Source organism: Etheostoma spectabile, chromosome 22, assembly GCF_008692095.1.
Source record: "Etheostoma spectabile isolate EspeVRDwgs_2016 chromosome 22, UIUC_Espe_1.0, whole genome shotgun sequence".
NCBI classification, from domain to species: domain Eukaryota; kingdom Metazoa; phylum Chordata; class Actinopteri; order Perciformes; family Percidae; genus Etheostoma; species Etheostoma spectabile.
Window position 1 is genome coordinate 16,658,790 of NC_045754.1, and position 11,822 is coordinate 16,670,611.

Below are 11,822 nucleotides of genomic sequence, written 5' to 3' on the forward strand. Positions count from 1 at the left end.
ACACACACACACACACACACACACACACACACACACACACACACACAATTATAACCTGTTCTGAGGCCATAGAAGCGGAGTGTTGCTGGAGAATAACTGCAGTTACACCATGATAAATACATGCTTGAGAGGTGAGGTGTAAGTTTAGCCAGAGCTAAATTACCTGTGACAAGCTCTCTGATTTCCACATCTCCAGTCTTCCTCAGCAGGCGGACCAATGCAGGAATCCCCCCGCAATTTTTCAAGGCCACTTTGTTCTCATCGTTGGCCTTGCCGTACACCAGGTTCCTCAGGGCTCCGCAGGCGCTACGGTGAACCTCACTCATCCTGTGGTCCAGCAGGTCCACCAGCAGCTGGATGCCTCCCTGTCTGCGGATCTGAGCATCAAAGAAAGCGTATAAATAAAAGATTTACTTGTGCATTTCACATAACTAAATTATGTAATACAGCAACAAAATCCATCACAGAGTTACACAGTAAACACTCATGCACCAAAACTTCTCTATGCGGCCTTTGTGGTTAACATCCATCACCTGATCAAATGTTATTCAAAAGTTGACTATGCAGGTAGCTACCTGTGTGTAGTATTTGTGTGTGTGTGTGTGTGTGTGTGTGTGTGAGAGTGTGTCCTACGGTATCTGTCAGTCCTGCCAATCAGATTAACAACCCGGTGTGTACTAATTAAAGACACTAAGACACAGCTAATAACTGCTTTCACAAAATGACACATTGTGACATATATATGTATATATATATATACACTTTATATATTATTATAAATATAGCCTACAGTATATGCTATGTAAATTTGATATGGTAGTATGCAATTGGGCATTGTGCAATACAACATAATAATAATAATAATAATTATTATAATTATTATTGATTACAGCATGAGTTAACAGGAAATGTCCAATCATCATCAAAATTAAGTGCAATACGAGGGGCTGAGGATGAGCTGTGGGTTCTCTTCTGTGAATGTGAGGAAAGGTAATGGGGGGGTATTGTGTGTGGGTATTGTGTGTGGTTATTAGATGTTCATTGAAGCACTGGATGAGATAATGTATGATTATGTTCTGTGTAGGTTAACTGCATGTTCATTGTGTGTGTGTGTGTGTGTGTGTGTGTGTGTTTGTGTATGTGTGTATGCGCGATGCAACGCCATTCATTTCTCTCAAATGCCCGAGAAAAATTTCTCCTGTAAGACAATAAAGGCTATCTTATCTTATCTTATCTTATCTTATCTATAAATGTTGGCATTGCCAGTTTAAAATAGTGCTTAAGCTTTGTCACATGTCTACAAAAAATAACTTTTACATATTTTATAACGTCATTTAATCCTCTATCCTTAAACAACACGGACAACATTTTAAAAGCTAATCAAGAAAATATTGTTTGGTTAGTTTTACTATGCAATTGTAACATATAATCAAAGATTATGATACAATGTGGACTTAAAAGGCTTTGTATAAGATTTCCATAAGTACAGACAGTAAACCTAGAAGCCTGTTTCCGAACAGCCACATCTCAGATTTGTTCAGTGATACAAATATAAACAAATCAAGTGAAACTAAATGGAAAATCGGCATGACTATCAGGCTGGAAACGTAATGTTGCAGGTTTAAACTACAAAATACTAGAATTAATTTTTTGTTACTGTTTTTTCCAAATATAAAAGTGAAGAATGGATGATCCCAGTCCTAATGCCTAATCCTAACATCCCGATCAACCAATCAGAGGCTGGACATGCCATCGCTTGCGTCTCCAAAACATCCATTCTGCAATCAGCCGTGTTGGAACCCTATTAAAATACTGAAGAGAAAGCATCATGGCTGGTATGACTCTCCAAAAAGGTAAAGAAATGTGTCAACACCCTTAATGGCAGACTCAACAACCTATTGAATATTTTAATATGTATGTTATGCAAGCATCTACTACACCCTCACGTACTCTTGTTTGAAAGGTGTATGCCTGCCACCAAAAATCAGGCAGAAAATAGTTATTTGTAAGGTATTTCAACTAGTGGCCTCTCTTTTCCACAGTGGAAATTTCCCTCTATTCTCATCAACCACATCTTCTATTTGCATTGTAAAGGTATTTGCTGTGTGAATCCACACAAGGCTCACAGATGAAAAGAGAGAAATAAAAAGCTAATCAGTGCAGATCTATAGTTATGTCCTAATTCTGTGAGACAAGGCAGTAAGGGCTGTTAGCCCAGTGGGGATCACAATGAGGGCACTCTGGTGTTACACATTACGCCTTCCCCCTATGGTGTTACACATAATGCCTTCCCACCGTGGCGCCGTGATCACTCCTCTACTGCTGGCATCTTCACCGTCCTTAGGGGGCCAAGGAGCTTACAGCAAGCTGTGTTCAGTCCAATCGACAGGGGTGTAGTACTAATTACCAGAAGCAGGCTGCTGTGATCACCAGGAGACTAACATGAACATGGATAGCGCAACTAGTGTGTGTGTGTGTGTGTGTGTGTGTGTGTGTGTGTGTGTGTGTGTGTGTGTTTGTGTGTGTGTGTTTGAGAGAGAGAGAAAGCCTGTCTTTCACGCTTCCACGTTCATAGAATCTCTTGAGTACTGTCTGCAACAGGTAGAGTTACTCATCCAGATAATTCAAAAAGTTAACTACGTCAGGCTTTTTGAAGCCCTCTTTTATTTTTGTGCATGTTCTCCAGACCTGGGACATTACGTGCCAGAAAATATTGTTTAGTGTCTGTTTAATTGTGAATCACCAGATGGGTAGCTCGTACTCTGCAGATATGTACAAGAAGAGTAGTGTAAAAAATAGACTTCCGAGCCTTTTCCTGTGATTATCCTTGGCACTCATTGTTGTGTCTCCTGTGAAAACCTCACACATCTGGCGTGAATAAGCTAGATAAGAAGAAGAAAAAGCACGCATCAGAATGAGTGTTTACAAGTGCAATTTAACTTTTTATTTATTCATAGTGAAACCATATACATGATAAATGTGGGCCAGGTAGGGAGAGAGGACGACTGTGCAAGGAGTGAAAGAAAAGCATAAGAAAGTGACGGAGGGCAGGGTGAGGATGCAGGTGTGTGATGACACAGCAGGAGTTTGTCGAGCAAAATGACTTTGCTTATCTATTCAATTAAAATGGATTAAGGGATGCAATGAATGGCAAACTAACCTTGCTCCATTGGCCACACAATTTCCTCAACCAGATTTGCTGCTCTTATGCCCTCCAGTCCTCACCTCTGCTCCTCTTCCCCTCCCTCTGCTCCCCTTTCCCTCTCCCCACACTGATCTCTGCACATCTCCCCTCTCCTCTTTATGCTTGTGTCAAAGTTAATCTGTTATTCCATAAAAGCCATAGTGCTTTCACTTTGTATTGCCTCTGCGCTACCTGCAAGGCTTGCCAATACCTCTGCGCTTGTTCCTCTATGCCATGTAAAGAAGATTAGAAGCGCAGATTGATTTGTCTTTGTCTCCCACTGTTCCGGCCACGGCTATTGGTAACCCGTAGCGACAGCATTGCCGTGGAAACAGTTAGCAGTGGTGACAGCTGGGATTGTGAGAATCGGAGGAGCTGCCGGCGTAAAAGCTGGCAGTGGGACACACAAGTGACACAAACCTGGGTTGGTGAAGCCAAACAAGTGCGTTTGAGTCACCACGTATGGAACGTCAACTCACATCAGCAGCACGCCGTAGACAGTTTGCTGCTCGCATGTTGAGAGTGAGGAGACAGAGTGATGTGTCGCACCTTTCACGCATGTGGACACTCAGGTAGGCACACACACAGGCAAAGGCTTTTGTTTTTAACTTTCCCTTAGCCTCGGGCTAACTGCATTTTGGAGCCTTTCAACCTCTGGCTAATTGAGTTCTTGGCCCTGCGCTAACATTTCTCTCTGGAGCCTTCTAAACTGGGCCAAACATGGCGTTTACCTATGGCTACGTACTATTGTTCTGAGACAGGGACATCACTAATTGTGCAGCAGTATCAACAGTAGGATTCACAACTGACAAAATCTACCTTGACAAATACACTAGAGGATCTACCCTGTTGTTTGAACAGTACAGCAACAGAGAAAACAAAAAAAACATTACTCTTCACTTCAGGGGATAGGGGAAGTGTTTAACAATCCAAGTCCGTGAGTGGGCATGTGCCCAGTAGTTTCATACAAACATATGAAAGTTAATTTAGATATACAATTTCAAAGGCTATTTTTGACACCAGATTAGGGAGAGGGGCAGGAAATGACGCAGTAATTTACAAACCATCCACAAACTCAGCGCTAGACCACGCAGACATACATTTACCAAAGGTTACCTGGAGGGTAGTTCAACCCTGAGGCAACGGATTAAAAGTTTTGCTTAAGTGACAAAAAAAATCGTATCTGTCATTGGAGGAATAGGCTTTTCTCCTCCTCCAATATGCCTTTTAATGTCTAAAATATAAAAAGACAATGCAAGTATTTTTTGAAATTAAAGTATTCATTGATGAACATAAGACACTGGGATAAAAAAAAAATGTATTCCTCATATAACACTCATACATAATTATATATATTATATATACAATATGCATTGTGTAAAGAGGCACAGAAGCATCCAATATTATTACAGTATTTGCTCTGGATCATTCACTGTGTCTTTCTCATCTTTCATGCTGGTGTCTGTTGAACAGATAATCACAGCCTGCAGTTTGCACAGTTCACGGTCTAAAAATCTAAAACAAGATATTTTACCATATTGGGTTTACCACACTGGTTGTCTCTAAACACAGTGAGAATGTACTGCAATTCTAACTGCAATGTAATCTGATCCAAGGGTCTTGTATTTATACCATACTGCTGTATAATCACACCGATCTGCTGTAAAAAACACATTTTGTTTCATAAAGAAGGTGGGAGGAGAAGATATTAAGTTAAGTGATAACGAAAAATGCAGTGGGAGAGGCAGTCAGCAATATATGATGTGTGAACTAAACAAAATGAATAAATTAATGTGTGTACGAGGGAGGAGGTGTGACACAGAGTCAGGGGGCACGTCCCTCTCCCTTCAACTGGTCTGTTAGATAAATGGATATCGACAAGGCTACACAACATGAATTACTGATGTGACTGAACTTTAGTCAGTTCATTCACATCAGTGTGTGTGTATGTGTGTATGTGAAGTGTAGGTAACTGAAAGTACGCATCTAAGCATGTGTGTGTGTGTGTGTGTGTGTGTGTGTGTGTGTGTGTGTGTGTGTGGGCTGGGGGGTGCATGTGTCTAGAGCAGCTATAAATGATGCTGAAGATGAATTTGCCAAGCTGCCTCTGTGGTAAACTGTAATCTGAGCCGAGGCCAGACATCCATCTACCCTGCCTCTTTCTCTCTCTCTATACATGTGATTGGATTCCAATCTAAAGGCACAAAACACAAATACATGACCTTGAATGAACTACCATATTCTCCCACCCACTGTGATAGATACAAGCACACACGCATGTCTGCCATCCAGAGACAAATTGCTGCTTAATCAACTTTCTCCATATTTAAAAAAAAAAACACTGACTGCAATCTTATTACTTGATCAAAGATAACAGAAAGCAATACTTTCTTTTTTTCTCCTTTCCTTCTTCATCGACTCAGTCTCTCTCTGTTTGTGTCCCTTCCCCTCTCTTTGCACCTGCAGAGTATCTCTTAAGCAATAAATAGCAGCCATGTTGTGGCTGTATTTAGCTGCTCAGTGTGTCCCATGCCATCTGTGTTTGTGTGGCTGACTGAAAATAAGAGTAAAGTCTCTAGATCATTGCTCATAACAAATAGCTGGCATCTAATTTCCTAATGTATGTCAAGTGAGATGGCCCATCTCATACAAGCTGTCTTTGATTGAAAATCTCTCTATATGCTGATTCAAGAACATGTTTATTCAATAACATGTGTTATTAGTGTATTAAAACAGTTTTTATTCGTCGGTCATTTAATAAAAATAATAAGCCACTCAAAGCTCTGATTAACAGTTGATTTTATTAAAACAGCTGAGAGGGCTTTAAGTAAGCAGTTTTAAAAGTATTGGTAACACAGCACAAAAGAAAGAAAAATTCACAATTTCACAATTCACAATTCAATATCCTGAAAATATAGGGAGGGTTGTCAGGAAATTTTGTCTGGCTTAAATTACCTGCCACGCTTTTTTTTTTTAAATTACCATAATTTAGATTTTGTGGTAATTATTATTTTGTAAAAGTGAGAAGGTAAAATGTCATCTCTGTTTTTGGAATGAAAAGCACCGATGGATATATATTGAATATATTGAATATACAGTGTATATATATATATATATATATATATATATATATATATATATATATATATATATATATATATATATATATATATAAATCTGTTCAACCCAGTGAAAGTTATGATGTTTGCAAACTCTTACATCAACTCATTAAGGACTACGTTCTCTACAACAACGAAATAAACGCGTATTAGTTACCGTTTTAATTATTATTAAAATCAAGAAAAGTGTGAAAATATATACATTGTTGAAAATATGCTAAAAGTTATAGGCCCCCTGATGACATAGCTGTGTGTAGGCCTATGCGCCGGGCAATTTAACCCCTGTGAATGACCATCCCAAGCTGTGTTCAGTGGGTTCTTACACCAGCAAGACAGTGGTGCTGTGGGACAAAACTGCTTAGAATTAAAAGCATTCCCACACACAGAGGATCTCCTCCTCCTTTAAGAAAACATCATCTGTGTTTTTTTGTGTGCGGTCTGCCAAGATTTGTCAAAGGAAAATCCAAATACATTAACTGTCCCTTCATTATATAGCCTAATCTTCTGTGACATCTGCTTAGATATAAATCCCTGGGTGATAAAGCTGTCATGTTATTTGCCAATGACATGCATATTCAACTACTGCTGTCAAAGGTTATTTTTAAAACAGATTTGAACACAAACACACATACACACAGCAGAAATCCGTCACTAAGCATTACGTTTTTAGTGTTTAATATGTGAAATTTAACAATTTCAGGCTATGTGAGACATCCATTTCATGTTGGACACAGCCAATATGTCATGCATGTAACGCTGGGTTCAAAATGTTTAGAATAAACCATGACAACAGGAAATTTAAGGTGCAATAGAATAGTGTATTACAATATACAACAAGTATTACAATGGCATTTTAATGTAGATAATGCATTATTCTGCTTTGCTCCTAAAAGTAATCAATCAGTTATATTCACTTAACATCATATTTATAATAAAATAACCATTCTGAACCCTAAATATAAACTTCCTTGGTCTGCTCTTCACTCTTCAGCTGATTGGAATGATGTGTCAAGCTAAGCTAAACATAGCCTCCTGACAAAAACCATCATGAAAGCCAATAGGGACAAGTGATGGAAAATACTGTGAACTTGCCCAAGGAGCTTTGTTAGAATTAATTGGATGCACAATTTATGTGAAGTAAACAATAACAAGACCATTGATCTAAAAAGAATCAATTAACAGAAGGAATTTGTCCTTTGTTTTTGTTATCTTGGTAGTCTTAATCAATGGAACGTCTGTCTTTCATTATATTCTTGCTAAGACTGAGAATGGACTGAGAAGTCCATGGTAAAAAAGAATTATAACTGAATTATCACAGAACTCCATCAAGTGGAGTCTCACTTGTCCTTAGAATTTACAGCCACAGAACTGGTCACTGAAGAAAAGAAAACTTTCTTTAGGTCATCTATGCCTATCCAAAACATCTTTGCCTGCTGGTAGTGAAGAAAGTAAAAAAAACGTATGTGATTGATGTTGTATTGCTCCTACCATTTCTGTAGCCTGTGTTTTGTAGCCTTTGAACAAAGAGAGTCATGCAGACATTTTCTCTTTAACTCTAAAAAAAGATGAAGCTCTGTCACAACCTTGAAGATCAGCCAAGCCACTGAACAAAACAATTTAATTATATTCAGCAACCTTGATAGTGACAAAAATTTCCATTCATACCACCAATGTCTATTTGGTTCTTTCTTTTTAAATTTCCCTTGACTGAAATTGAATGAATACTCACAGATATAAAGATGTTCTGAGAAAAAGACGCCAATGAGAGTCACATGTTCCAAGATGTGCTCCATCCTCCATTAATGTGATGGCTGTGCAACATACACGCATTTGTGGTACGGCCTCTTAGGGAGATCAAACATAAAACGATAAAAGATGTTGTCGAGTTTTCAAAGACTCTTCAGAATTAAAGGAGAGAAAGCAGAAGAATTGCTTTCACTCTCAAGTGTGACAAGAATAATGTAAACGCTAAACTCAGAAGAGAAGCACTAACAGATAGAGGTTCATTGCTTTGTTCCATGGGTAAAATTAATGTTCAAAAAAATAAATAAAATATTCTTATTTATCATAACAAAACAAATTCATTTCTATCATCACAGTATGAGTACAATATATTGCTGCATTTCAACAAAAGGATCTTTAACCAAACTAATATCTTGTATCTGGCTTAGTGACCATCTGTCAAGTTAATTTTCATTACAAACTATTTAAGAAATACGGTTGAGGGCACACTTGTGTGAGTCTCACTGCACATTTCATCAGAGTGCACATTCTGCATATTGTCATTGTCTACACATGTGGCAGTGTGGGCATGTAGATATACAGTATGTGTGTGCATGCACGTGTGCGTGAGTGGGTGAACGCCTGCTTTTATTTGATGTGATGCGTAGCGTCAATTTTGGCTGGTTGATATCTCATCCAGATTTAATTTGTGTAAACAGTGTTTAACAGCGCCTTGGGCACTGAACGAGACAATCAAACAGACTGATGAAGGCATGCCAAAGCATCTAGTGTTAATACACAGTTGCTATTTTCTCCATTATCGGACACCTCCATTCAGGCAATAATTAATAATCACACCCATCACAAAAGACACAAACACTTAGGTATCTTACCGAGCTACGTGGCTGAGTGAGCGGGGGTGGAGTGATGGGATGTTGTTGTAATGAAGTGTAATTGTAAAGTGCGTGGCACTCTCTTTGTGAGGACCCGTCATTAACTTAATGCATTTACTAGCCCCTTACCGTAATCTTAACCATCACAACTAAATGGATAACCTTAACTCTTACCCTCACTCTTACCAGAACCTAATTGTAACCCTAATCCTAAAACCAAGTCTTAACCCTCAAACAGCCCTTGGGGGGCCCCACAAAGCTGTCGGGACCCCACAAGTATACTGAACTCCCGGTTTTGGGACCCCATGAATATAGCTAAACAAGACCCCACACACACGCACAAACACACACATGCACACAACCACGCCACACGAACCCACGCAACACACACACGCCACGCAAGCACCAAGCACGCACGCACGCACGCACGCACAGCACCGCACGCACGCACGCCACGCACGCACGCACGCACGCACGCACACACACACACACACACACACACACACACACACACACACACACACACACCACACACACACCACACACACACACACACACACACACACACACACACACACACACACACACAACACCACACACACACACACACACACCACACACAAACACACACAACACACACACACACACAAAACACACCACACCAACACACACCACACACACACACACACACACACACACACACACACACACACACACACACAAACCTCAGCTTTGATCTTGTTGTCTCCGAAGCAAAGATGCTGTAGGTAGGCTGCAGCATTGGACTGCACCGATGGGAACTGGTGCTGTAACATCTGGATCACCTCTGGCAGCTCCGGATCTCTCCACCCAAACTCTCTGCAGAGAGACAGACAGACAGACAGAGACACTTTGATTCCTGCAGCACTTTAACAAAGCAACTCGTCAAAACACAGGAGAGTACCTGAGAGTAGTCCAATAAAAACACAGACTCTTTTCCAAACATACCCAGAGCTACACATATTCAGACGTTTACTCACACGTTTATACAGAAATACACAAGAAAGAGTATGAATGAGGGATTTAAATGTAAAACTCTTCTTACGAGAGAGGGCTTTATAAGTTAAGCACCACAGCGGGAAAGAAACGATGCAAATCACACACTGAATGCCCAATTTGCCAAAACATTGTCATTTTCACCCATCACAGGAAATGGAGCAAGCAAATATGAGGTCAGCAGGTTAGGCAGATGGCATCAACAAGGACTTTTAGAAATAAATAGAGACAAATTGAAATTGTGTCTGCAAAATACTCAAGAGGAGTTGGGTTAGATGATTCAACATACGGTGAGTTCATAAAACTTTACAACTGGGTTTTTAAGTAACGTTAGAATAATTACATTATCAAGAATAGACAGAGACCACTGAAGTTATATCAAAGTTCATTTTTTTCTTGTGAACACAATGAGACAGTTTCCACACTACAGAATAATACAGAAAATGCCTAACTCTACAGCCACTTATTTATTCAAAGTGGATGTTGTCAGTTTATCTCCTTCGGGCAGGGAATCTCCTCCGCCTGCTCCGCCCCCAGAAACATCCTGTGCCTTTCACAAGGACATCTTGTTTAAAGTAGTCAGTATAATATGTTATTATTATGCAAACAGTTTTAATAATAATCAGAGAAAGAGTATGTGTAACTGTCCCTTACAAAGGCTCCAAGGAGATCCAAGGTAAACAAAAAAAAAACACATTACAGTATGGACTGCATAGTTTGACTGGCATGTGTTTTTATGTGAAATGCAAAGTGGGGTGGAAAAAAAAGATGATTGTTTTGACCTAAAGTGGTAAGCAAATAAAGTAAAAAAAAAAAGTCTATAATTATTTTTTTTTAAATTAGAAAAAGTGGTAAACAGTTTTGCACAGCAAGGCATTACTACTGCCTGCATGCTGTCTGCAGTGTGAGCGGTGAGATTTATGTTCTATACTTTCTACCATTAGGAGTTTACACTCCTATGAGCACACTGGACAAAGTGAAATAAATGTTTTGTCCCTTGGTAATACCCAGGAAATTGTCTCCTTTATTTTATTATCCCTAGCAGATAATTGTTTTGCTACAGTCCCCCAAATGAGAAAATTATGACTGTGCAAGAAAGTGTGGGCGACTGTGTGTGTGTGCGCACATGCCTGCACAAGTGTGTCTCCACAATCTACTGTAATGTTTTCTCCAATAACCACTCTGTAAACTGTTCCTCTGTTACTCTCTCTCTCTCTCTCTTTCTCTCAATGCTTTCAGAAAACTGTCAACCCTCAGTGCAATCTGAAGAAATCACGTCCAAATTTTGCCACCATCGATTGTGGTGTTTGTGGATCAATTTTGTTGTTTCTGCCTTTATGCTCACTGTTCTGTGCCAAAATGTGACTCATTGAAATCCCCATTAAGCCATCGTGAAAAACCTGGATTTATTTTGCCTCCTAGCTCGGCCTCCCTAAACATGAAAATGTGGTAAATATGGGACAATTGACGTTAAAATTGATGGGGTGGAGAATTGTGTGTGTATGCCTAAAGTTTTTGCAACAGAAAATGAAGCCTCGACACCGCGCTCTCATCTCTGTCAGATCAAGCGAATGCGTTCCATGAAACATCTGTGAAAAGCAGAGCGTTCAGGGGGAGTAAACATGGCTCTCAAAGATAAAGCAAGCTCCAGCGTGGACGGCTCTTTATCTGCCGAATGATAAGTGTTCATTCAGCCAGAAAGCAGGACCAAAAGAAGAAGGTAGAGGAGAGATAGAGAGAGGGAGGAAGAAGGAGGGAATCCCAAGGCATTTAGGGGATTTAGGAGGAGACACCCTCAAACAACAGCCCTTAAATCACACAGCCAGATACCATCAGGGGCCAGTTTGTTTGTTTATGAGTGTGTGTGTG

General features: G+C 39.8%; 1 protein-coding gene across 1 annotated transcript in view; it reads right to left on the reverse strand.

Moving 5' to 3' along the window:
* The window catches only part of ctnnd2a (catenin (cadherin-associated protein), delta 2a), a 147,969-nt gene that overhangs the window by 74,438 nt on the left and 61,709 nt on the right, over positions 1–11,822 (reverse strand). The window contains 2 exon segments of the mRNA XM_032503765.1: positions 164–377; positions 9,644–9,776. Coding sequence (XP_032359656.1) covers positions 164–377; positions 9,644–9,776 — 347 coding nt within the window.